Here is a 27,546-nt window from a genome sequence, read left to right on the forward strand (position 1 = left end):
CAGCCTTTGAAAGGAAGGAAATCTAGGGCATCTGGGTAGTTCAGTTGGTTAAGCATCTGACTCTTGATTTCTGCTCGAGTCATGATCTTAGGGTCATAAGCTTGAGCCCCATATGGGGCTCTGTGCCAGGCATGGGGCCTACTTAAGATTCTCTGTCTCCCCCTACCTCTGCCCCTCCTGGCCCCTGCATGTGTGCGCATGCTTTCTCTCTCTCTCTCTCTAAAACAAGGAAGGAGGGATCCCTGGGTGGCGCAGCGGTTTGGCGCCTGCCTTTGGCCCAGGGCTCGATCCTGGAGACCCGGGATCGAATCCCACATCGGGCTCCCGGTGCATGGAGCCTGCTTCTCCCTCTGCCTAAGTCTCTGCCTCTCTCTCTCTGACTATCATAAAATAAATTTAAAAATGTAAAAAAAAATAAAAAATAAATAAAACAAGGAAGGAATTCCTGACACCTACTATAATGTGGATGAATCTTAAAGACACTATGCTGAGTGAGATAGGCCAGACAGAAAAGGACAAGACAATGCCACCTATATGAGGTTCCCAGAGTAGTGACACTCATCCTTGTGCAGGGGCCATGCTAATCTCTGTATCATTCCAATTTTAGTACATGTGCTACTCAAGTGGGCACAGATGAAGTACTGGCCTGTACAAGGAGTGAACCCTCGACCCTGGTGTTATTAGCATCGCACTCTAACCAACTGAGCTTACTGCCCAACTATGTGTCAGAATCATTAAATTCAGAGACAAAATAGAATAGTGGGCACCAGGGCCTAGAGTAGGGAGAATGGGGAGCTGTTTAATGGGGACAGTTTCTGCTTTACAGGAGCAAGAGTTCAAAGGATAGATGGTGGTGATGATTCCCAGTAATGAGAATATACTGAATGCCACAGAATCGTACATTTAAAATGGTAAATTTTTAAAGGCCATTTATTATTTTTTTAAGGTTTTATTAATTTGCTTGAGAGGGGAGAGAAAGTGAGAGTGCAAGAACAAGAGGATGGAGAAACAGACTCTGCGGAGCAGGGAGTCTGATGTAAGGCTCGATCCCAGGATGCCAGGATCATAACCTGAGCCAACGGCAGATGCTTAACCAACTGAGTCCCTCAGGTGCCCCTAAAATGGTAAAGTTTATATTACATATATTTTAGCATAATAAAAGAGTTTTAAGATTTATTTCTTTGCAGTGGGGGAGGGGCAGTGAGAGACTCTCAAGCAGACTCTCCAGTGAGCATGATGAGTCTCATAACCTTGAGATCACAACCTGAGCCAAAACCAAGAGTTGGATGCTTAACCGACTGGGCCACACAGGTGCCCCAATAAAAAAGTTTTATTTTTTTTTAAGATTTATTTATTCATGAGAGAGAGAGAGAGGCGCAGACATAGGCAGAGGGAGAAGCAGGCTCCATGCAGGGAGCCCAATGTTGGACTCGATCCTGGATCCTGGGATCATGCCCTGAGCCAAAGGCAGAGGCTCAACCACTGAGCCACTCAGGGGTCCTGCAAAAGTTTTAATACTATTAAAATACCCCTTCCTTTTTCAAGGGGGGGGGGAAGAAACACTGTCTTGATAAATAAAAATATATATATATAAATTTTTTAAAAATTAGAAGAAAAAAAAAGGGCAGCCCCGGTGGTGCAGCGGTTTGGCACCGCCTGCAGCCCAGGGCGTGATCCTGGAGACCTGGGATCGAGTCCCACGTCAGGCTCCCTGCATGGAGCCTGCTTCTCCCTCTGCCTGTGTCTCTGCCTCTCTGTTTTTCTCTGTGTTGCACATGAATTAAAAAAAAAAAAAATTAAGAAACACTGTCTTGGATAGTTGTTTCTTTCTCTTTCTCTTTTTCTTTCTTCCTTCCTTCCTTCCTTCCTTCCTTCCTTCCTTCCTCCTTCCTTCCTTCTTTCCTTTTGGATGGGAGTTAAATAACAACAATACAGAATTAGATACATACAATGATATCAGGTATTGAAGGAGATCGATGGTGCCAAAGTCACCTGAAGTTCTTATGTTGTCTAAGAGGGTAAAAATATTTGTTCCTCTAGACTCAGGTGAGAACAGAAATAGACTGTATAACTTTCCAATTAGAAGAGGAAAGTAGAATGACTTTAAAATTTAAAAAAAAAAAAAAAAAAGCTGCTCAATCCAAAAGTGGAGAAGGTAAGGGAAAGGAGGAATGGGTCTCAAAGACATGATGAGCAAAAGAAGCCAGGTGTCAAAGCTTTCATCTATGATTCCATTCACATAAAATACAAAAACAGGAAACCACTGTGATGGATGTATAGAGTGGTGAAGGCTTTATAGCAAAACAAGAACAGGAACCTCCCCAAAGACCCAGCAGGGGTTGCTGGTGACACAGGAGGGGCAGTGCTGTGATGGGTAGGGCACACGGGGGCTGGAGATCCTTGGTAGGATCATAAAAATGTTCAAGTCATAGCAACTTTTTAGGCTGCACATTTGTGCTTTGCTCATTTTTCTGAATGTGTGTTTTGCTGTACAGGAAATAAAACGAAAAAGGAGTGTGCTTCTGCTCTAAGCGGTTGAGCATGACCAGAGCTGAAGCCGGAGGGGGATGTTAGGCAGCCTTCAAGGATTTGTGAGGAGCAAAGGAAGGTCTGAAGGAAGTAGATGGTTTGGGGTCTGCTCTGTGTCTCAAGACTCTCCATCCAGGGGCACTAGGGTGTCTCAGTTGGTTAAGCGTCTGCCTTCAGCTCAGGTCATGATCTTGGGGTCCTGGGATTGAGCACTGTGTCGGGCTCCAAGCTCAACCGGGAGTCTGTTTCTCCCTCTGCCCCTCCCTCCCTCCCTCGTGCTGTCTCTCAAATAAAATCTATTGAAAAAAAAAAAAAGACTCTCCCTCTGGTGGGAGTGTTGCTAGAAGTTAGCCTAATGGGGGACAACCACTACTGACCACCTTGAAGGTCACTGCCCCCCTGGACTGGCGCCCTCTCTGAGTTCCCCCCCATCAGGCAGTCATTTCCAGGGGGAGGCATAGGGCAGGCAGGCAGACACAGGGAACAGGGTGTGGCAAGTGAGGGGCTCGATGCCACGGGGTCCTAGCCAGAGACAGGTCCTCCCCTCACTGCCCTCCTCTAGAGACACATGGATTTGGTGTAAGTGGCAGCTCTGCCTCATATTCCTTTGTGTGTCCTTCGTGTCCTCCAGACCTCCTTCAGGAGGCCAGTCCCGGTGGGCACTGGGCGAAGAAGCCCCTAGGCCCCAGGCTGTTGCCTCCTCTCCCCTGGTGTTCTGTCCGGCCACAGGTCCCACCAGGGTGCAGAGAGAGCCTCCTTGGACCAGCAGGGGGCGTCTCCGCAACATGACTCAGAGCTGGGGCAGGGGCCAGAACAACTCAGGACTTGTTTTTAAGATTTATTTATTTGAGAGAGAAAGAGAGAGGGAGAGAGACGATCTCAAGAAGACTCCACGCTGAGTGTGGAGCCCAATACAGGGCTTGATCTCATGCCCCTGAGATCATGACCTGAGCTGTAACCCACTGTGCTGCCCAGGCACCCTCCAGATCTGTTTTGTGAGGTCTCTTCTGGTTCTAAAAGCATCTCTGTTCACAATAAAAATCTCTATTAACAGAAGGTATAGTAGCTCACTCTTTCTGATCAACTGTAAAAGTAAAACTATGTTCAGTCATTGGCTTGGAGCAGCTTCCCAAAGGGTCTGGGGCCTTCCTCAGGCCCAGGAGTTGGACCTATCTCTGAACTCACTGTAATGCTCAACAAGGCAATGAAGACTCTCTGAGCCTCAGCTTCCCCATCTGTAAGACCTGAAGCAGGTCCTAGGCCTCCTCTTATCCCAGAACTGGGCCCAGGGAGCAAAGCAGAGGAAGGCAGGCCAGTTTTGTTCCCCCTGCACTGGGCTGTGGCCCCAGGGCGCACCCAGAACTGTGTAGACCCTCCACATGACTGTCAGAAGCCCTGAGGGGAGATGGGGAGGTAGGCAGGGGCTGGGATCTGGGCTCAGAGCAGCAGAGGACAGGTCACATGGTAGTAAGTAGCCCACCTGGAACTTGGATCCAGAACTCTGACCCTCTATTTTCTTACTTGTAAAATGGGCATACAGCAGCATCTTCTCCAAGCAAACTATGTCAGTACCCATGGGGCTCAGCACCTGGAGCCCAGGAGATACTTGGCAAGTGGTAAACACCTTCCAACATTAAATGAGGAATAGAATGTTGATGGCAGTTCTCAGGAGGGAGCAGATCCCTCTGGCCCCTCCTTCATGCTGGTGACCATACCTGGGACCCCGCAGCACACACTCTTACAGCTGAGGCCCTGGGCCCCTGGGGCAGTTCACAAACAGGTGGGAGTCTGTCCTGGACAGGTTTAGGGCCTGGGAGGAGAGGTAAAGCCAGTTCGGGCCCTAGGGTGGACTTTGGGCAGTCACAGGCCTCAGCTGTCACTAAGATGTGACCAGAGGACCTATCACCTGGCCCTGGGCCCCAGATCCCCCCACGCCTTCCAGCTCTGGAGTCTTAAAATTTTTAGCCACTAAGCTGGCCACATGTGAGGTAGAAGTAATAAAGTATCCCATATGCGGTAGCGCATCACTAGCAAGCAGCGCCCCAGGCACTGACTGGAAGCCACTTTTCTGGTCCAAATCCCCCCTTCAAATTTTTACAGGAAGGGAAGCTGCAGCCACAGGAGGGAACAGCATGCTTCCATGGGCTCCCCATGCTAGTTCAGGGCAGGGAGGGCAAAGAACTACAACCGCAGGAAGGAGGGATTGCTGGTTCCCAGAGATGGAGTGGAATGCCCGAAACTGGACAGTGCCCCTGCTGACACACACACCTCCACCCACCCCCCACACCCCTGCCAGGATTGAGAGGAAATATCTGCAGTGACAGTGCTGGACACTTGGTTCCTGGAAGCAGATGGCTGTCATCCCCCCAGCACCTCTCCCACCCACTGTGGCCTCATCCCTCCCCCTCCTCCAGTACACCACCCCATCCCCCAAAACATGCCCAGGGGTACAGGGGAAGGAAGTGCAGACATAGGGCCCTCTCCAGATGGTGAATCCTTGGCTGGGGACACAGTGCTGTCCTGGGTTTGAATCTCACACAGCAAACTTCTTTCCCAACATGAGGTGCAGGGATGACCTGATGCTTTTAGGATCCCTGCCAGGCCTGACCCTAAGCTGAGTCTGTTTTTACACATACACAACAATCCAGCCTGGATGGTCATGCCAGGGAACATGGACGAGGGAATTCCACAGCAGGCAGAGAGGGGCGACCAGAGCCAGACTTGGGCTGGGTGCTGCCCAGAAGACCAGGCATCTGGGGACCACCCTCTTCACCCACGTTTAGCCTCTTCGCACTCCTCTGTGGCCAAGACTTTCTCCAAGAAGTCTTCCTGGAGCCTCCAACAGGGTTCTAAGCTCCCCACCAAAGCCAGTGTGTACCCAGCTGTGTCCTAGGAACCACTAACTATAGATGTGGGGACCTTTCAGCCTTACAGTCCAATTGCCTTATACCTGGCCTATAGCACTTCAGAGATTATGCTGAGTCTAGACTGCCTGAGTCTGGGTCCTGTTGGGTTACTAGCTATACACCCAGAGCAAGTTCTTTAACGACCTGTGCCCTGAAGATTACCACTCCTGTGGCTTCCTGTGTTGAGCTGCTAGAGTCACCATTTGGATGTGGGTGGGGGTACTCAGTAAGGCTGGTCATCCCCTCCTTCTCAACAAAGCCCTGGCCACTGAGGCAAAGGTCATCTTTGCTTTATTGTACATCAGTGGCCCATCCTGGAGCCTGGTCTTAGAGTTCCTGGGGGCCAGCCCTGCCCTCAACCCCAAATACCCCAGTCCTGCCCAGCTCCCAACACAGTGCAGGGTTAGTGTGGTAGGGGAGTTGGGGAGGGGCGGGGATGACCACAGTTCTTTTCCACAAAGTCCAGGCAGGGCTCAGTCCTGGGACCCCAGGCTCCTGGGAGGTGGGGTACGGTGGGCTGCATGGCACAGGAGAGCCCCCCAGTCCTCTGCAGTGCAGAGCCTAGCCTAGCCCCATGAACCCAGCCTGCTGAGTGGGGCCTGGCTGGGCAGATTCTACAAGGTATCTGTTGTGGAGGCCCTGGATCGGAACATGGCGCTCACTCTGGCTCATCCTCCCATGCAGGCCTGTCACATCTGGGTGGCCTGGGGTCACAGCCCCAGTGGCTTGTCTCTGCCCAGCAACATGTGTCGCAGGCGTCACCTGGGCCTCGTGTAGCCGTAGGGGCGCTGCAGCAGCAGGCTCTGGTGGCTGGGCAGCACGTGGGTATGGTAGTGTTCCACGAGGCTGCCCACACTCACGAACAGGACCTCGCCCTCCAGGTAGAATTTAGAGTCCTGGAAAGGAGAGAGAGAGGTAGGGTTGGGGAACAGGGGTCTCCTGTGACACAGGGCGCTCAGCAACAAGGATGACAGTCAGGCAGGCTCCTAGACGCCCTGTGTCACTTCTGTGCCTGCAGCCTCCTGTCCCACCCAGGGCCCTGGGAGGGGGCCGGCCTGCCCACCTTCTCAAAGATGCGGTAGTTCCTCACTTTGTTGGAACTTTCATCCCACACAACCAGAACCTGCAGGGAAAGAAGCAACAGATGGATGGGGAGGCAGAGGCCTCGCAGCTGGTCCTGGGGTTCTTACGGTAACCTAGGGAGGAACACCGACAGTAGGGTCGAAATGGGCAGTTCCCTGCTCTCTGAGGAGACGAGTAACAGCAGCAGGTACCTGGCTCACCCTAGGACCATTTTAGACATACATGGGAGAACAGGGGGTGCCTCACTGGCTCTGTTGGTGGAGCATGCAACTCTTGATCTTGGGGTCTTGGGTTTATTTTTTAAATTTTTTGGGGTGGTCGTGGATTTGACCCCCACTGTTAGGCATAGAGCTTACTTAAATCAATAAATACATAAATAATACCCCCCCAAAAAAAGTGAGGCTCAGTGAAATCATGCAATTCACCCTCGGAGGAGCAGAGGCACAGCCAGCCGACTCTTGCAATTCTCCTGCCCCAAGAGCCTCCCCTTCAAAGTACATGAAAAACCCAAGCCCCATTAGAGTTCTGGGAGCCCTCCCCTGCACTTCCCTCCCATCTCCCGCCTGTGCTGGGGGGCCAGCCACCATCACCCTGGGTGTGCAGACTGTGTTCAGTTCCTGACAACAGACAGGGCAGGGACTGCTGGGCAGAGACCCCAAAGACAGGAGTGCTTGAGGCGCCCAGGTTGGGGAAGTGATGTCTATACCACAAAGCGCTCTGCTGGCTGTCAGCCAGGGTGTGTGGAGAGCCAGGGGAGCCCAGCACAATGCAGCAGTCCCGCTAGGGCCTGGGCTCAACAGGGTGACTGTTGGGGCACTTACCTTCCCTGACTTGGTAGAGGAGTTCCGGATGCAGTAGAGTCCATCCTGGGGCTCTCCCTGGGGGCTTGTGGCTTTGAACAGCCTAAAAAAAGACAGGTGCGTCAACAAATGGACTGTCCTCAGAGAGTCTCTCAGGGACCCGCCAGCCCCACTCCTCAGTGTGGGTTTCAGTCTTCTCACTATTCTGCAACACAGGTTCCAAGAGCAGCAGGCTACAGGAGGGCTGGCCTGTGCTGGGCCCGGGCTGATGGCACTCAAGGCCACCATGTACCTGCTGGCAACTGCTCAGCACCGAGGCAAGTGAGGGGAACAGAAAGAAATGCAGGGAGCCTAGTGTCTGCAAAAATAAGGATTTGGAAAAAGAAGGGCTTGGTGCTAACCTTTCCACTTCACAGGATTCCGTGGTATTGATAAACACAGAGCTGGGCAGCGGCACCTGGAGAGGCCAGTGGTGGTCAAGGTCAGAATCAGAGTCAGGTGGTGCTTGCAGTCAGCCCCTGCCACACCCCCCAAAAGGCTGCCAACTTGTGCCTAGATCTGGGGCTCTGCACCATGCTCCTGCCCTCCCCAACTCCAGCGACCTGGGGCTCCTTCTCAAGATACCCAGTGAGGCGTTGCCCTGACCAGCAGCTCTCTCTCGGCCGCCCACCATGGCTGTGATCTGGGCCCCACCTTCTCATAATCCTCATCAGAGTCCTCCCCACCAGCGTTGTCGGCCTTTGAGGGTCGTCGGGGTTTTTCAAAGGAGAAGCTCCTGAAACTCTGCCCATCAGGGGGTGACCTCCTGGGAGGGGAGCAAGGAGAGGAAGGCACATCACTGTCATTCCCTGCCGCCCCCCCCCCCCCCCCCCGCACCCTCCACTCCCCACCCCCATGCACCCTGATGGTTGTCAGAGGCCCATGACAGGCCCTTGTTGACTGCCCTGGGGCGACAGGAATCGCCTGAGGCCTGGAGGCCTAAACTGGGCTCTGGGCTGCCTAGGACACTGGCAGGAGGGGCCCTGGGGGCCTGAACTCTGATGTCCTCACACCAGAGACAAGTGTTCTGGACGCTGTGGGAGAAGGTCCCAGGCTGGAGGAGGTGGGGCGGCTTGGCTCTGGCTGGAGCACCTCTGCAGCTGACCAGCTGTGTGACCTTGGACACACCATGTCCCTCCCAGAGCCACAGAGAATGGATGAATATGAGTGGACGGAGCCCACAGGACACGTCCCACACATGCGGTCAGGTGGTCCAAAGTCTCCAAGGTTTCAAGGAGGATTCAAAGAGGCCACTCTGGGCTGTGGGCTGCTGGGCTGTGGATGATTGGCCCTGGTACAGACAGCCACGAAGCACTTGGCAAACTGACCTAGTCTGCGCCACTGTGGCCCCTCATGAAATGGAACCATAATATGGCACCCTCCCATGGACAACAGAGCTAATGGAGTCCTAGGAAAAAGGGTGCCAGGGTCAATGGTGTTCAGGGAGTACTGCGTAAGCACACCCACTCAAGGCTCGCCCCTGTAGCTCTCAGAACCTTCATGGTTGGGGGCCCCAGACATTGCTGACCACAGGCTGCTGGCATGAATGACACTCTGAGCATGGGGGTGGGGGGAACACACCAGTCCCCCAACACCACCCAGCAATAAAGAAGAAAGTGTTTTGAGCAGACTTCACGGGTGAGTCACCAACATACTCCACATTCTGGCAAATTCCCAATCAGGAAGAGCACAGAGGCAGCCTTGGTGGCTCAAGAGCCCCAGGCAGGGCTGGGAAGGAGAGTTCTGGATCAGGAAGGCCTGCAGTGGCATACTATTTCCAAGGGGATCACAGCCCAAACCCCTACCATTCCCTACCATCTATCCCAGAGCCTGCAGTCAGCTCTGACAGCCCCTCCCTAGACCCTGCAGGGGCATCAGATTGCCCAGTACACCCAGAGGAGGCTTATTTCCCCAGAGGCCCTCTCGTCCACCCCCCCAGGCAGCATCAGGCTCCAGGCCCACCACCCACTTGGCTGACATTTCTCTAGGGCAAGGGTGGGTCAGGTGCAGGGGAGGCTGCTCAGCCTAAGCCTCCCTGCTCTTGTACTAGGGCTGTCTGGTCCCCATCATGGACAGGGAATGCCAGAGACGAGGCAGCCAGGGCACCAGCACAAGGACCTGCCAGTTGGGGAGGGATCCCAGGAGCATGAGCACCAAATGAACTCACTGGAGATAGGGGAGGGGTGGCTTCTCTGACCTCGGCAGGACTGCTGGCTTGGCTATGGCCTCAGGTGTGGGTAGCTTCAGTCCAGGAGGCCTAGGGGCCACAGCAGGCACGAAGAGTCTGGGCTTGACCACCTCCTCTGAGGGGGCCTCTTCAGCCATCTTTAGGAACCTGGGCTTATTGGCTGGCACCGGCGGAGGCTCGGGTGTCGGCGGCCCCCGGGGGGACAGATGAAAGGACTTGAGCTTGTCACAGTTCCTGGAGGAGGTGGTGGCCATGCTGGCAGAGCTGGAGACAGAGCCAGTCCCGTGGCCAGGCACTCGGGGCTCTGAGCTAGGGCTGGCGCTCTCATGGAAGCAAGGGGGTTTCCGGAGGCTAGGCACAGGTGGCAGGTGGCCTACTGGGGGGTCACTCATCCTCCGGGGGGCCACAGACACCCTGAGGCCAGCCTCTGGCCGCCTCAGGCCCAGCAGGTCCCTCTTGGAGTCCTCAGAAGTCAGGCTGGCATCAGGGAGGCCACGCTTAGGGGGCGGGGGTGGCAGCAGAGGGCTGGGGCCCTTGGAAGCAAAGGAGTGAGCACGGGGCATGTCAGAGAAGGCTGGCTTCCTGGGTGTGGGCACAGGAGGCGGGGGGTAGGCCGGAGGGTGGGTCAGGGTGTCTGCGGAGTAAAGAGACCCAGTCAGTGCACAGGTGTCACCTGCTGGAGGCTGGGCCACCACCACTGACCTGCACCACCTTCCCTTCCTCAGCCACCCCCACCAGCAGCCCACACAAGCTCCCTGAGCCATCAGCTTCCCAGAAGCAGAGGTGAGAGAGAAGAGGCAAGGGGGACTCCTAGGACTTCGCTTCCACTGGAGGAAGCTATAATTCCCAGGGACAGAGCTAAGGAGGAAGGATGGGAGCAGGTCGGGAGGTAGAAGGTGGTTGTGTCTGCTCATGTCGCAGGACACACTGAAAGGGTGCCGAGTGCGCTTTTGGGGTACAGGTGTGAGGTTCAGAGGAGAGGTGCTGGCTGGAGTCCCCAGGCTGTCCGTGACACTGGCTGTCCCGGTGACCTGAGGCTGCCAGGAGAGGAGTGAACACAGCCTGAGTCCTGGGGTGGCCTGGCTCGTGCTGATGGCACTGAGTGAGGTGGGAGGGGCCTGGAGCAGAAGGTACCTCTGTAAAGTGCTGCATGTGAGAGTGGGGACACCACTGGAACCCTAATGAGATGTTTTGGGGAGGGAAGGAAGCCTGCTTGGAGTGGGGACTCAGAAAGGTGGGGAGGGGGTGGGCTGGCCATGTGCAGGAGCACTGGCCCCAGAAACCAAGAGAGGCCCCTAAGTGTTCATCTCTAGCCACATATGACCGCAGTTCAGGGTGGGACAGATGGACACGAGATGGAGCCATGGGCCTTGTGCTGGGGGGGACGTTGAGGCACATGGCCTGCAGGTCCTGGTGGTGTCCCCAGAGGGAAGGGGCCAGTAGGAGGGAAGGGGGCTGCACCTGCTGCATTTGACAGGGGAGGTGGGGTTGAATGACAGAAGAACAGGGTGGCTGGGGTGGAAGGACTGTCCCAAGTGCCCAGGACAGTGGAAAGGATCGTGGGATGGCAGGACAGAGGCACGGCCCTCCCCCAGCTGACCCTGTGCTTGGCTGTGACACATATACGTGATGCCTGGTACATGGCTGCTCCCTTGCTTGGCCACTGGGTGGGAGTGGGTCAGTACCTGACAGGCTGGCCTGCAGGTGCTCTGGAGAGCCATCAGCCACAGGCGGGAGGCCCTGCCCTGGCCCCACCCACTCCTCAGGGTCCCTCCTTCCCCACTCTCAGCCCCCAGGACCACCGCTAGCTCAGCATCACACATGCAGCACCCCCACCTCACACATTTGGAAATCACCTCCCCGCTCCGACCCGGGCCAGCTGCAAAGGCAGGAGGACAAGGTGAACAGAGCCATCCAGAGCATACATCTCTTTTGTTCTGTCCCTCCTAAAACCTGGGCCACGACAGGGAAACTGAGGCCACCCAGAGCAGTAGTCAGGCTGGCACTCCCAGCCTGGGAGGGGCCCTACCTGGGTTCCACCCCCAGGAGCCTCCCAGGCTCACAAGTTGCCCACCTACCCTCGGGCTCCACAGGCTCTGGGGAGTCAGGCTCCATGTATGAGTCGTCTTCATCCTCATGCTCGTAGTCTGAGGCGGATAGAGAGGGTCAGACCCCAGGCAGCCCAGGCCCAGCTGCACCCAAGAGTGATGGGGCAGGGGCCCTCAGAACACTGGGAGCCAGGACTCAGGGGAGCACAGGGCAGGGTATGAACCCAGGACCTAGGCTGCCTCTCCTCCTTGGCAGGGGAGGGTATGCAGAGGTGGGGGGACAAGGTATGCAAAGACAGGCCTTACCTTCATTGTCTGTGGGGTATGAAGAAAGGCTGATGTCCACAGGTCGCTCAACTGCACCATAGAAGCTGTCCGTGTCTGAGCTGGAGTCACTGAAGCTGGGGCAGGGGTGGGGCAGTGAGCACTGGGTAGGGGTAGCTCCTCTGCACTCACACATAGGGATACACATGCACACCCTTGGCTGTGTGACACATGCACACAGACACAGACACATGCACAAACACGACACACAGAGACACACAGGCATATTCAGAGCTAGACACGAAATAAGACTCATGCTCAAACAAGCTCCTCACGAGTGATAAAAACAGACCAAGGGACTGGAGGCCTGGTGCCTCCCGGCCACTGCCCTGCCTGGCCAGATGGTGCCGGTCCTCAGGGCTACCCCAATACCCCACCTACCCTGCCCTAGGGGCTGCCATCAACACTGAACTGAGCTGTTCAGGGTACAGGGCCAGGGAGCTTTGGGGTCAGGCAGGCATCTGTGGCCAAGGCCTCCGTCTCAGCTCCAAAAGGACAGGATGGCTTCTGTTCCTGCCCAGAGGACCTCTGCTGCCTGCTGGGCCTCCTCTCAGTGAGGTCACCGACGCCCAGAGGGACTGAGCCAGTGCCCCAAGGACCCGCTCGCTCCCCTCTCTGTCCCAGGTGGGCCCAGGTGAGCATTGGGACTGGGAAGCGAAAGCTCTGAGCTGCTGCAAATGCTGGGCCTCCTACGTGGGCAGGCAGGGTCACGTGGGACCTGAGCTGAAACTACCAAGGGGTGTGTGTGGGGGCACACACACACCCACAAACACACACACACACACACACACACACACAGCCTGGCTGGCACCTTCTGGGAACACTTCAAGGGAAGGCAGACACGCATGTGAAGCTCAGTGGCCCTGGTGACACCCCACCCACCCCTCCCATGCGCAGGCACACCTGGTGTCCAGGGACAACTCCTTCTTCTCATGGAAGTGCCCAATCTCCTTCCGCAACAAGGCCATCCAGCTCTGTGGGTCAGGCAGGGTCGTAGTGGGTGTACTGCTGCCTGGGGCAGGGTCTGCCCAGGCTGGTCCGCACGAAGGTCAGGGAGATACCTTCATGGGCCCTCGGCCTACTCAGAGCTCCACCCAGGACAGCTTCTGAGTGCGTGGTGTTGGTGCCAGGCCCTGGGCTTCAGGAGGAGCTCTGAGGCACAGCAGCCACCCAGCCCCATGTCCCTGCCACATCCCTTCACTGGCCCTGTCAGCTCCCCACTCCTGAAGGCAGGCTCACCTTGCGCTCATCCTCAGAGGAGGCCGAGAAAAACCACGTGCGGTGCTTCTTGCTGATGTGGACGATTTTGAAGGGGAAGACGTTGTTGGACGTCGTCTCTTCAGCTGCCCGCATCACCCTAGGGATACAGAGTCTGCCATCACCACCCAGTCAGCACCGCCTGGACGGGTCCTGGCACCCAGCACCCACTGTGCCCCCAAGGACACAGGCAGGTCTGGATGGTCTGCCCTGCTGATGCTCCAGGACAAAGGCCTTGATGTTTCAGGCAGAGGGAAACATGTAGGCAAAGACAGGCACCAAGTGGACAGGGCTCTGGGGTTGGGGAGGTCATCCTGGGAATAGCAGCCTGTGAGGCTCCAATCCAAGGACATACCACCCTCACTGCTCACCAATGCCACTTTATTCAGATGCCACCTGCCCACCTTAGGCAGGCCTGCCTGTGAGGGCCCTAACACGTCAGCCTCAGCCCTGCCCCTGCTACCCTAAAGCATCCCGGAGAGCATCTGAGGGATGTGACTGACTGTGGCTACTCTCCCAGCCAGGCTCGGGGGTTGTAGAGAGATCACAAGTCTACCATGGGGGAGCCCCCATGGCAGGTACCTGGGGCAGGTGTACCCATCCCCTGGGGTAAGGGTGACCACCCACGGGCTGAGGGTATGTAACGGGAAAGGAAATATCCCTCCCTGGGGGATCCCAGAGCTCCGATCCCCAAATGCCCACTGGCAGCTTCAGCGGTGGCCCGGCTGGCCTGGAGGCCTGGCATGGGGCTAGATGCCTGCGCAAGGCCCCCACTGAGCTTGTGGCCAGGGTATAGGCCAAAGCATTGAGTCACTGTCCTTATAGGCAGGAGGGGCTGGGCCCTCCCAGGGAGTTGGAGGCACAGGCAAATGCCACAGGGTGCCGGGCTGGTTGTAGAACACTAAGATCCAGAGCCCAGAAGTCACTCTTTGTCCCTGCTCTGCAGGCCCCTGATGCTGTGGGGTGGGCTCTCACTTGCCAGCATTTCCCTATTCCACCTAGAAGGCTCTGGCTCAGGGCCCACCTGCCCATCAGCAGACGGCCACTCATGGATGGCCCCAGCCTGGGAGGCCCTGAAGCCAGGCAGGCCTGAGGCAGGGCCTTGGGGGGTAGTAGGTCCCTGGGCCCTTGGAGTGTGGCTGTGATGGAGAGGTGGCTGGGTGAGCAGGGAGAAGGGACACAGAAGTCACTGAGAGGGGGCCGAGTGGGGATTCTGGAAAGCAAGTAGTCTCAATGCTTGAAGCCTGCTGAGAACAGAAGAGCGGAGGCCTGAGGGAGACTGTGAGGCAGCCATACGGAGGCTGAGAGAAGGGGGAGAGGGGGAGAGGCTGGATAGAACCCAAAAGGGTGGAGTGGGAACTGTCTCATGATAGCCTGGACTCTCTGTGGGCAGGCACGAGGGATCTGCTGGGGCCAGTGGGCAGTGGGCACTCACCGGTTATAGCCGCTCAGCGAGAAGGCGCCCTGTGGGGAGGCAGACGTGCTGCTCTTGAAGTAGTAGATGCATCGTTTGTGGATGATGACAAAGCGCAGGGGCCCTGCAGTGTAGTAAGGGCAGAGGGTCCACTCAAGGGGCCACTTCCAGAGGCCCTGGGGGATTTACGGCAGACCTCCTGACCCTGAACCCCGCTACATGGAAGGGCAAGAGCTGGGCTGGTGTGCTGCCCTCTCCCAAGAAGTCCACTGTGGGGCCAAATATAAGCAACCCATGGCAGGCTGACCAGCCCCCAAGCACCACCCCCAAGGCAGGCCTGGCCCCTCCCAGGGAAGTGGTAGACCTTGACCAGCGAGGCTGGCTCAAGGAAGGACAAAGCCAGGCCAGAGGCCATTGCCAACTCTTTCCACCCTAGGATGGCAAAATGAGGGAAGGGGCAAAGAAGCCCAGAGAGTTTGCCAACAAGAGCCTCTAGTGTGGAGCTGAATCCCAGGCCAGACAGTTATACTGAGCACTCCCACATCCCACTGTCTCAACCCAAGCAGTCCCTCCCAGCCTTAGGGGCAGATGAGGCTCCCTGTCCAAAGATCAGAGCAAACCAGTTGGTGCTACACAGAACCAGGGAGCCCAGCCTGGGGTACCCCAACAAGGCAGCACAGCGCCAGGGAGTCCTTGGTGGAGGACACAGCTGGGATGAAGGCATGGGGAACTCATGCCTGGTCAGGGGGACAGGCAGGGCTCTGATGCTCTTCTGCCTTCAATGTCTTGACACCTGGGCATCTCCAGACCTGGGGGCTCCCACTCTCTCCCAACCTACTGTCCTGGGGACCAGAGCCTTGGCCTCATGCAGCTCTGGAAGTCCAGCACCCAGCTGGGTCTTGACACAGAGTTCATTGCAGACCAAGTGACCAACCAACTCACTGAACACCCACTGGATAGTGCAAGGCCAGATGTACCAGGCCACTGAACGGCCCCAGCCCCTGATTACAGACTGAAGCACCACTGGACTGCCGGTCAGCACTGTGCACCAAATGCCCATCCTACCTCCACTTTGCAGTAGCACCCCAAATCATCCCACAGTCCTGGGGAATCAGGAGACTGACCTCAGGTCCCCTGGGGGGGTACTGGCCACCAGAGAGCGAAGGAGACCTCTGGAGCTTCCACCACATCTGAGCATAGGCTCAGAGAGACAGGTTGCTTGCCCACAGAGGCCCAACAGGGCAGTGGGGCAGCAGGCTGGGGCTCAGCTCTGTCCATATGTCCTCCTATTATGCTCCCAGCCACCCAGAGGACTCACATCGGAGCAACTGCAGCTGGGTGCCACCCTTCTTGTGCAGGTAGCCAGCTTTGGCCACGCCACCCGGCATGGTTAGCAAGTTCTGGGCACCAATGGCCTTCATCGGGACAGGCCAGTGCATCTCCTCAGCCGCCATGAAGCTGGAAAAAAAAAGAGGAAGGAGACTCACCTCAGCCAGGGCTGGGGGCATGCAGTGGGAGACAAGGATCTTCCTGCCAAGATCCTGGAGACAGCACAATGGGTCAAAGCAGCAAGAGGTGAGGAAACCTCAGAAGGCCCCCGGCTTCCAGGTGGGACCCCAAGGAAAGAAAGGGCCACCTGGGTCCACTTGGTCAGCCCCTGGTCTATTTGGCCACACACCTGGCCGCACACCTGAGAACAGAGTGTGTCCGCCCCCACTGTCACTGGTCCATCCAGCACACAGCTGCTGAACTCATGTTCCATAGGTGCTAGAGCAGTGAGTGAATTCAAGAAACCAATGGCCCAGGTAAAGTCAGGCCATAACCACCCCAAGTCTGAGTGCCAGGTGAGCCTCTGATGGAGGTGCCAGGGAGGGCTTCCAGGAGGTGACTAGGGTCACAACCTAATGGATACAAAGAGGTACAGGGGTGCGGGCAGGCCATGGCATCCTCTCCATCATCTCTGACCCTCAATATGGAAGGGGTGAGGGATATGGCCTCTAAATGCCTCTCTCCACTCCTGCCTGCCCTCAGCCAGCTTCTTTCCATCCCTTTCTTTTTTTAATATTTTTTTTACTTTATTTATTCATAGAGACAGAGAGAGAGAGAGGCAGAGACACAGGCCGAGGGAGAAGCAGGCTCCATGCAGGGAGCCGGAGGTGGGACTCGATCCTGGGTTTCCAGGATCACGCCCTGGGCTGCAGGTGGCGCTAAACCGCTGCACCACTGGGGGTGCCCCTTCCAACCCTTTCTTAAGGCCCTGAGACCAGGAAAGCAGGTAGCCAAGAGTCCCTGGTTCCCATTCTGGCTTAGCTTTCTGAAAGATCCCCAGGCCATAGTTATTGGAGCTGTAAGTGGGAGGCACACACGACACCCTTGTCAGCAGTGGCCACAATGACTATCCGCTGGGTTGACGGTATCCTCTGTCTCTCGGTCACCAGCCCCCACCCTTGTCCAGCCTTTGCTCATCCTAGCTGTTTTCCCTGAAACATGCCAAGGCGTTGCGCACCCTGACCTCTGGCTGGAATGACCAACCGCTACCCCTCCTCACATGGAGAACTCATTCATCCTTCAAGACGCAGGCTGGGAATCCCCTGTCCTGCGAGGACCTCCCCCAAGCTGGTCCCTCTGAACAGCACACCCTCCTCCCTGCCTGTGTCTGTCCTCAATGAATCCAGAGGCCCAGTCCGGGGGGGACTCCTGCCACTGCAGCCCCCTACTCCCCAAAACACACACAAAGGAAACCACAGGGCTGCTCGCCGGCCTCCGCGCAGGGCACGCAGGCTGCGCCCTCGGCTCCGGGCGGACGAGACCAGTCCCGGCCGGGCCCCCAGCCCCAGCCGAGGCTCGGGACAAGCCCCCCGCCCGCTGCCCCGGGCCACGCCCCGCCCGGCCGGCCCACGCCCGCCTTTGTTCCCCCAGGAAGCGGGGCTGGCGCTCCGGGCTCGGTACTCACGGCGTCCACGCGGCGGCCCGCCTGCCCTGCGCGCAGCGACACGGCTCCGGCCCGCGCCCCCCGGGGCCCGCCTCCCGGCCGCCCCACCCCGGCCGCCCGCGCCCCGCGCCCGCCATGCCGCGCCCCCAGCCCCGCCGCCCCGCCGCCCCGCCGCCCCGCCGCGCCCCCAGCCCCGCGGACCCCCGCTCCGCCCCCCGGCGGCCCCCGGCTCCTCCCCTCGCGCGCGGGCGGGGCGAGGGCGCGTCAAGTGGGGATCCGGCGCTCCGCCCGCCGCCGCGCGCAACCCCGCGCAACCCCGCGCGGGGCCTCAGTTTCCCCAGCGGCGGACGTCCGCGAGGCCAGGCTGGCCCAAGCCTGCCAGGTTCCCGGCTGCCTCTTGGCGGGGGCGGGGGGGTGGTGAGGGCGCCTGCCGCCCAGGGTTGTGGCCAGGGCCGTGGTACTGGGGCTCCCGGTGGGTCTCTGGGTCCTCCTGCCCGCTCTCAGGGGGCTTCAGCTTCTGCCACCATGGGCCTCCACCCCCGCATTCCCTGCAGGACTCAGAGGTCCAGTCCGTGGCAGCTCCCACCTCTTGGGTAGATGTGGGCTTCTCTCCTAGGAGACCCCCAGGCTGGCCTAAGGCTGGTGAGGGTCTTGCGGGCCACCCAGACATTCTGCTGCCTCCACCTCCCACCTGCATACAGGCTGCCTGTGAGATGGGCCAGTCCTGGCAGCCGGTAGCTAGAGGACCTTGGGCCCTGCTCCCACCCAGCTGTGCAGAGCACCATGCCCTGGTTTCCCATCCTTCACTTGAGGCTGGCTGTCCATGCCCCTTCCCACTGCAGCAAGAGGCTCTGTCCCACCTGTATGCCTCTGTTCCTAGTGCCCTTGCTAATCCCTCCCCTGGCAGCATACTCTGCCCTCAAGGCCTCCAGCTCCTCCCAGCCACCCTGCCTGGGCAGCCACTCCCACCCTGCTCAGTTCCCTCCCCTGCTTCCATTCTCTCCCTCCATCATCCTCACTCAGCAGCATGCTCCCCCCCACCCACACATGCCATTCCCATCACTACTTTTCCAGATCTCCAGGGCCTCTTCCTGTGCACTTGGCCTTTCCAGATCTGGCCCCCATGGATATTTCTCAGGGGATCTCTTCCTGCCCTCCACTTCCTATGCATCTGTGCCATCCAGACCTTGTGAATCCTAAATCCAAAACCCAGAACTACCAAGCACCACCTCCAGGCTGCAGTTCACAGGTTCCACTGCTTGCAGTGCAACCACACTAACGCAGCCCCCAAGAGTTGGTTCAAATGAACACCAATCCAACATTAACTCCTCCAAAAAATAGAAGAGAAAGGAACTCACTTTCTAAGGCCAGCATTATCCTGACACCAAAACCAAAGATATCACAAGAAAACTGCAGACCAATAACCCTTATGATTATAGACATCAAAATCCTCACCAAGGGGTGCCTGCATGGCTCAGTTCATCAAAATACTAGCAAACTGAATTCAGCACCATGTAAAAAGGCTTCTACACCATGCTAAGTGAGACTTATCCCAGGAATACAAGTGTAACACTTAAAATTCAATGATCGCAATACAACATATCAATCAAATAAAAGATAAAAACCACACGATTATCTCAGACACAGAAAAGAAAAAGTATTTGACAAAATCTGACAATCTTTCATGATAAGAACAACACTCAACAAACTAGGAATAGGAAAAAACTTCCTCAACATGGTAAAAGATATTTATGAAAAACCCACAGCCAACATCATACTCAAAGGTAAAAGACAGCAAGCTTTCCCCTAAAAGTAGGGACAAGGCAAAGACATCTGCTCTTGCCATTTCTATTCAACCTGTACCAGAGGTGCTATCCAGTGTAATTAGACATGAAAAAAGAAAATAAAAAGTATCCAGATTAAACGAAGAAGTAAAACTATTCACAACTTACATGGTTATGTATATAATACATATCAAGGAACTCACTAAAAAGTTATTAGAACTAGTTAATGAACTAGCAGGATATAAGATCAATACACAAAATCCAGTCCTACTTCTACATACTAGCAGTGAACAGTCCAAAAGTGAAATGAGAGTTAGTTCAAGTGTCCCCTCTTTCAGGTGGGCTTCCCTGACCTCTAGGGGGTCCTGTGGGGCTAGCACAGCTTTCCCTCCACATAACACTGACCACACTAGCATGTCACCATCCCCCATCCTCACCAGCTCAGGCCCAGCACAGAGGGGGCTCCAAAGGAAGCATAGAATGTTGACCCTGGAGGGTGGTAACAACTGCAATTGCTTGGAAGGCACAGAATGCCAAAATACAGCCCCCATTCTGGTGTACCCATCGTCTCTGATCTGTAAGAAGACCTGGCATGTGTGCTAGGGCAGAGGCAGCATCTGTAAAGACACATGGAACTCACCATTTCACCTGGCTCCACGCGTGGGGGAAGCTGGAGGAGAGGAGTTATAAGGCAATCTACAGCCCCACTCCGGCTCAGCTCAGGGGCCAGGCCAGCACAGGCCTGTGAAAGCCTTGCTCTTGCCTGGCCACAGTCTCTCTGTGGGCAGGATGAGGGCTCTTAGGTGGCCACTGACTGACCTTGGGTGGGGAGGTGGGTGGTGACAGAATTAGGTTGCACCCTACCTTCACCTCCCCCAGTATTGTCCTTGCTTCAGGGACAGATGCCAACATCCTCAGCTCCTCTCAAGAGGTCGGACCACCCAGAGGGAAACCCACCCGGATGCCCCCAAGCTTCCCCCCGCACCTGGTTCTGCCCTGCACCAGGAGGTCAGCTGGTTTGGCACTGGACCAGGGGCCAAGTGCCAGGCAGGCTGGAGCAGAAAAGGGAAGGAAATGGCGGCTTGTGGGTAGGGGTGATGACGACCATTGTTACTGAGGTGACTACACAGCTTTGGGGACTTCAGTCCATCTCAAAGATTCCAACTCCATGGTGCCTGGGAAAATTTAGGGGAGTCCCCAGGAAACTCCCATACTCCTGGCCACCCTGGCCTTCCTGGTTACCTCCTTCTATGCTCATGGTATCACCCAGCAGCCTGGTAGTTAAAGTCCACTCCTTTATCCCATGGGCTCCTTTATCCCATGGTATCACCCAGCAGCCTGGTAGTTAAAGTCCACTCCTTTATCCCATGGGCAGTAAGGAGCTTCTGTCCCTTCTCCTGCAAGGGTAGACACAGCAGTGGGGGCCCCCTCACACCACGCTGAGCCACCCTGGGTGGGAGCTGTCAGGGAGCCCGGGTTCAAATCCCACCAGGCCTTCCTCCACTGAGCCTCTGCTTCCTCTAATTTAAAGTGGGTACAGAGAGTCCAATCTTCAGAGCACCCCAACACCCCTCAGGGCATTAATCTCTACAGAGGAGGGTACTGAGGCCACCCTGTGTCAGCACTAGGTTCCATGCTGAGGGGGATCTGTTCCCCACAGCTCAGAGGGGCTGTCTGGGGGCAGGATTCTGATGACACAAGGTGGCCAGCATGATGGTGGCTGCTGGGCTCCAGGAGCCCTTCCAGAAGGCATGAGATCTTGTGTGCTCGAGTGTGCACTGGGAAGACAGAGACCTCAGGCACACTCTCTGCCCTCTGCTCTTCACTCACCCTGGACCTTCTCTTCAAGTTGAGATTAGTCTAGGTGACCAAGGCCTGAGGTGCAGGGCAGATGGGTGAACAGTGCTGTTCCACGGAGACGGGCCCCATTGAGTTCCATGAAGTATAGGGTTTGTGGGTCTCACCTCCCATGGGGCTGTGAGCCCAGAGGCGTGTGGTCATTGCCAGCACAGGCCCACAAGTGAGCTGAGGCTCCACCAGCTGGTTGGTGCCACAGACCATGGGCTCAGAGAGCTCACAGCCCAAGTGCAGGTTACAGTGTGCACACCGGTGTATGTGCATGCATGTGCACAGGTGTGAAACTGTACAAGAGAGTGAGCAGGGGCTCTGGAGGCCAAACTCCTGCATCTCTCCTCTTTCACACCTGCAGACACAGCCCTGGCTGTGGTGAGGGAGCTGGTGCCTCAAGTGACCACAGTGTCAGGGGTTCCTGTCAGTGGTGACCAGATGGGCCCCCTTATGGGAACTGGACAAGGAGGGGCCAAGGGTCCCTGACTACACTCACACACACTCACCCCATACAGTCCAACTCATCATATGCAAGCACATACACAATGGTACACATGCTCACTCATTCTCACACACACTGGAGTGTACTATATACTCACACATGTACTTGTGGGCTTACACTGATATACACACACACTCATTCACTCACTCATATGTACACACACACACACTGCCTCCAGAGACTCACAAGACCTTTTGTGGGTACCCCCGGTACCCTGGGCTGACAGCCCAAGCATAGGTCAGAATCGTCATGACCACCCTCCAGCCCCGCATGCGCCCATGGCCAAGTTCCACTTGAGGCTTGGTGCTTTAGTCCCATTTCACAGACTAGAACAGTGGGCCTAGGAGAAGCACACTGGGCACTCACCAGTGGGCAGGCTCTGCCTTTTGGGGATCTCCCATGTTATCATCTCAACATCCCCTGACGTGTGAGCCAGCAGCATCATCCCCACGCCACTGATGAAGACACCAAAGGGTCTGAGCGGCTGAAAAACTTGCCCAGAGTTACAGAGCCAGGGAACAGTGCAGGGGGGGGGGAGGGAGGCTCATCAGGCACAGCAACTCCCCTAGCCAGCCCCCAGTAGCCGCAGAGCCCATCTGTTCTCCCCTTTCAGGTCCCCCCCTGCTTTCTCTTCCCAGAATCTTTCACCATAAGAGAATCAAAACCAAAAATCTCCTACGGAGGCTGGAGGCCAGTGAGCAGCAGTACCAGAGGGAAAGGGCATGACCTGGTTTCATAAGGAGAGCCCTTCACCCCCTCAGCTCTGTGCCAAACCCCCAAGCACACTCCCCAGGCATACACACACACTCACTCTCATCTATATTCACACGCTCACTCAATGCGTGTGCTCACAGGACCCAAACGGCAAGCCCAGCACCCCCCCCACCCCCGGCAGCATATACGGTGGGAAGGTGCACCCCAACCTTCAGCCAGATGCAGGCTGAGCAGCACATGGTGGGGGGCAGTGGAGTTCCCACTGTGCCCCACTCGGCTCTTGGGGCTCTCCTCAAAGCTTATCACTCTGGAGTCCAGAGCTCAGCTTTCCTGGCCAGTTTTGCAGACACTGGGCCAGTGCCACCTCCCGAGTCCCTAGTCCCAGGGCAGCCCCACTGACCTGATAGCACTGACCCAGCACATGGCTCTCCTCTTGTCTGTTGACGGGCTTGGGGCAGGCTTCCTGAGGCCCAGAGAGGCCATGTGACTCAGGGGTCACAGGGCACATATGCAGCCTGCCTCCCCCAGGTAGGGAAGGCCTGCTGACCCCGCATTGCTCTGAGCACCCTCCCGCTGACAGCCGTCTGCTGCATCTGGGGCCTGTGGCCACCAGGGCTTCCTCCTCACCGACACTTCCTGTTGCCTGTTGCCGGGTCCTTGGGCAGCCCCAGCTTGCCAGCACTTCCTGCTTTCTGTCATCCAAGGTCCCAAGGCCAAACCGAGGCCCAGAGCTGCACCCTTTGTTAGTGCTGTCAGGTCTGCTGAGTTTTTAGCCGACCCCTCCTCCCAACCCATCCTGTGGTCAGAAACCACAGCTCTCCAGGCCCAGGGGCAAGGCTGCCTCTGTCCTGGTCCCCAGGGAGGAAGCTCCCCGCAGGTCCCCTACCGCACATACTCCATGGCCACTTCTGCATACTTGGCTTCTCCCCACCAAACCACCAAAGCTCCTTCACAGCCCGGGCTCTCAGACTCCCTTCCTTGGCTCCAGAAGCCCCCTCCCCACACCAAGAAGCTGAGGCTTCCACCCCAGGCAGAGAGCTCACTACCTCCCTCTCTGCCCTTTCATACCAACGGACCAAGGAACCAGGTTCCCCGCAAGGCCCAGGCATTTCCCTTCCCCCTCCCTCCCTCATCTACTACAGGCCTCCCCCATGCACCTGCCAGGCTTACATACCTCTTGTGATCACCACTCCCTGCTGGCCCTGCCAATGCCAGGCTTGCTCTTGCCACTGCTTGACCCTGCCCCAGGTCCCACTCAGGCTCCTCCCAGGCCTATGCTGCCCCACCAAGGAGGGCTTCCTCCCCTGCCTAGACCCACAGCCGAGAAGTTGGGGAGCAAGGATTCAAGACCAGGCTGTTTGGTGCTGAGCCCCCACACCCCCTGGCCCTCCTCTCCTGAGCCTGGGCCTCAAGGTCTTACCTCTCCCACAGAGGACAGGGCAAGCCAAAGGAAGGAGCACCCCAGGACCACCCGTACAGAAGGATCTGAGGGTCAGAGAGGCCACAGAGCACAGGGTCCCCGGGAGTTGCTATCTCATCCAGCAGGTTTCCTGGGGCACATCCCCCACAATCGACCATGCTGGCACCTAGCCATCCCTCATTCTTGTAGTTGGGGCACTGGAACTCCCGGGCTGGAGGGACCTCTGTCCTCCACTTTGATCACAGCCCCAGACCTCTGCCAAGGCCCTAAGCCACCTGGAGGCCTGTTTGGGGTTACAGACTGCCTGCTGTCTCTTGGAGGGTGGGAGTTTAGGTTTCGTGTTTGAGCTCTCCTCAGGCTGAGCGTGGCCCCCCTGCCCCCCTCCCAAGCCTGTGCCAGCTTCAATGCCCTCTGGTGGCCAAGGGCAGACTATGCTTTTGGCAGAAAGATGGCTGGGACAGACAGACCTTATGTAGCAAGAGGGAGGCTTTGCGGGGGGTGGGGGGACTTCTTCCTCTTCTTCCCCTTTGCAGCCTGCCTGAGGTGGACAGAGAACCCCAGAGCAAGACACACTCTGGACACTTGGCCTACCTCCTTTCTGTACTACCCATGTGGCCTCACCCTACTTAGCCCCTCTGAGCCTTAATTTCTTCATCTGGGGGATCCCTGGGTGGCGCAGTGGTTTGGCGCTTGCCTTTGGCCCAGGGCGCGATCCTGGAGACCCGGGATCGAATCCCACATCGGGCTCCCACTGCATGGAGCCTGTTTCTCCCTCTGCCTGTGTCTCTGCCTCTCTCTCTGTCTCTCTGTGACTATCATAAATAAATAAAAATTTAAAAAAATTAAAAAAAAAATTCTTCATCTGTGCTAGGGATGCTGAGAGTTGAGATAAAGTACCAGGGTGAGGAGCTCCTGGGCCATGATCCAGCCAAGACAAGCCAGGGGGGCAGCGCTGGGCTGGGCACTTTGGCCTCAAGGGGCTAGAGAAGGTGTCAGGCCCAGCAGGCACTAGCTAGGTCAGGGGAGGCCTGGGAGGGGGGCAGGTCTCACAGAGGAGGTGAAGTCTGCTGAGAGGGGCTGGGGTGAGGGAGTCAAACACAAGTCAGGGCTCAGGACACCATCCCAGTATGGGGAGGAATCCAGGGGCAGCAAGGTGGCTGAGGCCCAGGAAGGCTGGGGGACAGGTGTAGGGGTGAGAACCTGCCGTGATAAGAATGAGGAGCCAATGGCTCTCCCTGGGATGTACAGCCCTCACTGGACAGATGGAAGTATGGGTAAGCAGGCCTGAGGTCAAGGCAGCAGCCAGGGCCTCCCCCGCCCTCACCCCCTGGAGGGCCCCCCAGCTCCTAAACACAGCAGAGTTGAAGTGGATGGAGGGGCATGAATTAGGTCCCTGTGGGGGTCAGACTAATGTCAGCCCCTTCCCCAACCCTAGTTGGAGTTTCCTATAGGGGCTGAGGTCAGGAGTCCTGGGCTGCTATGTGACCTCTGCAGACTCCTCTTCCCTGGCCTCAATTTCTTCATGGGCCCTCCTATCTCCTGAGAGGTCCTTAATCCTCGCAGTAAATAACACTGCCATCTATACTCCTGAAAACAGAGCCTCTCCAATAACAGCATCTTTTACGGTATGTAGAAATAGCCACGGAAATGATGGCATACCAGGTGCCCCAAAGTCCTAGGCATCCACCACACTGGATGTAGGGCACTTACCCGTGGGGGTGGGAGGGGGCCAGCAGGGCCAGGCAGGGGCTAAGGGTCGGCCTGGAAAAAAGAGAGAGAGGGAGAGTTTTCAGTCTGGGTTCCCAAGGTCTCAGCCTGCTCAGGAGCAAGGCCGACCCCCAGCACAGTGCCACCTCTGTAGCTGGGCACAGAGTCGGCTTCACATCTGTGCTCACAGCGCATGAAGCTGGTGCTAGCTTCACCTGCACCTCCCACAAGGACACTGCCATTCAAGAGGATGGTGCTCGCCAGGCTGACGGCCAGAGAATGGAGGTGTGAGGAATGGAACCATGTCCCTAGGAACCCCAGCTGCAGCTCTCCTGCAGGCACCCTGGGCCCTCGTACCCAACCTGGTGCCTGCCTGCCACTTTTGGGGGCAGCGCAAGTGCAAAAATTGCCAAGGAGGGCCTGCTGGGCTCAGGGAAGGGTGGCTGGTGCCCATACCGGGGGAAACCTCAAGCTTTCAAAATAAGATGCTTCATATCAGCCACTCCTGCAGGGCCTGGGTCCATCCGCCCAAAGCCAGCCCTAGGACCCCTACTCCCTGAGCCTCACTCTTCTCTCCACACCTGGGGCTGGAAGCTGCCTTCCAGAACAAGGTTGCCAGGAGGGTACTAGGCAGAGGGAGTGGGTAGTGGAGAAGGCAGGGCCCTGCCTGGGTCACCTGGTGTCATGAGCTACATGGGGGTCCCCAAAGAGATATGTCTAAGCCTTAGCCCCCAGGAATTATACATGGGACCTTATACAGAAAAGGGACCTTTGCCTATGTCATTAAGGTAAGGATCTCATTCTGGATTAGCCAGATGGGCCTGAAATCCAGTGGCAAGTGTCCTTAAAAAATGAAGAGATAGAGGCGATCCCCAGCATTCCCCATTAGCCTGGGTCCCACCAAATCTCCATAGCCAGTTTGGTGCCTGGTCCACAGCAGGGCCCGAAAAACAGATGGATGGATGGATGGACAGATGGGTTCAGAGTTATGTCTGCACACACGACCATCCCTCTACATGGTCTAGGCTGTAACTAGCACGTGCCTAGCCTGGCCCTCAGAGCCATAGTGAGGAATTGTGACTTACAGCTAATCTGACCGTCGACAAGAACTGATGTTCAGGGGATCCCTGGGTGGCTCAGTGGTTTAGCGCCTGCCTTTGGCCCAGGATGTGATCCTGGAGTCCTGGGATCGAGTCCCATGTCAGGCTCCCAGCTTGGAGCCTGCTTCTCCCTCTGCCTCTTTATGTCTATCATGAATAAATAAATAAGATCTCTTTAAAAAAAAAAAAAAAAAGAACTGATGTTCAGGGTGGCTACAGCCAAGGTCCACCCATGGCCCAGGACTTTCCTTGGGGGAGTGAGCAGCAAGCTGGCATTGAGCAGGTATTCCAGATTGCTAACTGCAAAGAACAAATCAAGGCACTGGAGCCTGCCAGCATCCCCAGAAAGATAGTAGGGTGCTGGGGGCTAGAAGCCTCCCAAGGCTTTCTCAGGGCTACCTAGGGCAGAGGCAGGAAACAGCTCCGCCACCTCTGTGTCCAAGGACAAAGGAAGTTAAGGGAAGTGCAGAAAGAGGCCCATGTGGGCTTGGGCTTCTGGGCCAAACCAGGGGCAGGGACAGGGCTTCTACTCTGGGACACTTGGACCCCAAACTCTGTCCCCATGGAAGACTCACAGCACCCCTGTCCCTGGATGTCACAGCAGCCCACAGCACCTGGAGCCTTCCTCTCCCTGGCCAGCAATCTCTGCCTCCAGGAAACATTCCGCAGCTGGGCAGTGAGCGAGATGGGCTGGGGGCTCCCATGGGGAGCAGAGGCTGCTGCAGGCTTGCACCTGGGCCAGAGCATGCTCCAGTAGAGCCGGGGAGAGGGCAAGGCTCTCCAGACGGGAGGTGGGGCCTGGCCAGGAAGAGGGGGAAGGCTGGAGGCCCATCAGGCCAAAAGGCCCATGGGAGGGACAGGGTCCACGCTAGGCTGTGGTGAGGGGCAAGCTGGGTCTGGGGTGGGGGAAGCACAAATTGGCATCGTCACAGGCTGGAGCCACACTCCTGC

General features: G+C 56.9%; 1 protein-coding gene and 1 non-coding gene across 7 annotated transcripts in view; both read right to left on the minus strand.

Annotated features, from left to right (window-relative positions):
• Nucleotides 1-528: 528 nt before the first annotated feature.
• Nucleotides 529-631, minus strand: LOC121490230. The gene has a single exon (XR_005987556.1). It is a non-coding gene; the product is annotated as a U6 spliceosomal RNA (small nuclear RNA).
• A 5,079-nt stretch (nucleotides 632-5,710) lies between these two features.
• Nucleotides 5,711-27,546, minus strand: part of SH3BP2 (SH3 domain binding protein 2) — a 34,525-nt gene continuing 12,689 nt past the window's right edge. For 2 of the 6 annotated variants that reach the window (XM_041752889.1, XM_041752890.1), the window contains exons 2-14: nucleotides 25,499-25,549; nucleotides 15,907-16,046; nucleotides 14,610-14,712; nucleotides 13,157-13,274; nucleotides 12,821-12,891; nucleotides 11,900-11,994; nucleotides 11,624-11,692; nucleotides 9,525-10,179; nucleotides 8,012-8,123; nucleotides 7,720-7,775; nucleotides 7,340-7,421; nucleotides 6,499-6,558; nucleotides 5,711-6,331 (exon numbers count right to left, since the gene is read on the minus strand). In XM_041752889.1, coding sequence (XP_041608823.1) covers nucleotides 6,194-6,331; nucleotides 6,499-6,558; nucleotides 7,340-7,421; nucleotides 7,720-7,775; nucleotides 8,012-8,123; nucleotides 9,525-10,179; nucleotides 11,624-11,692; nucleotides 11,900-11,994; nucleotides 12,821-12,891; nucleotides 13,157-13,274; nucleotides 14,610-14,712; nucleotides 15,907-16,042 — 1,695 coding nt within the window. In that variant the 5' untranslated portion in view covers nucleotides 16,043-16,046; nucleotides 25,499-25,549 and the 3' untranslated portion in view covers nucleotides 5,711-6,193. Of the gene's footprint in view, nucleotides 6,332-6,498; nucleotides 6,559-7,339; nucleotides 7,422-7,719; nucleotides 7,776-8,011; nucleotides 8,124-9,524; nucleotides 10,180-11,623; nucleotides 11,693-11,899; nucleotides 11,995-12,820; nucleotides 12,892-13,156; nucleotides 13,275-14,609; nucleotides 14,713-15,906; nucleotides 16,047-17,541; nucleotides 17,670-22,768; nucleotides 24,478-25,498; nucleotides 25,550-27,546 lie in introns of those variants that run through there. The other 4 variants (XM_041752888.1, XM_041752887.1, XM_041752886.1 and 1 more) reach the window with 4 other exon arrangements.

The sequence above is a fragment of the Vulpes lagopus genome, chromosome 4 (assembly GCF_018345385.1).
Source record: "Vulpes lagopus strain Blue_001 chromosome 4, ASM1834538v1, whole genome shotgun sequence".
Lineage (NCBI taxonomy): Eukaryota > Metazoa > Chordata > Mammalia > Carnivora > Canidae > Vulpes > Vulpes lagopus.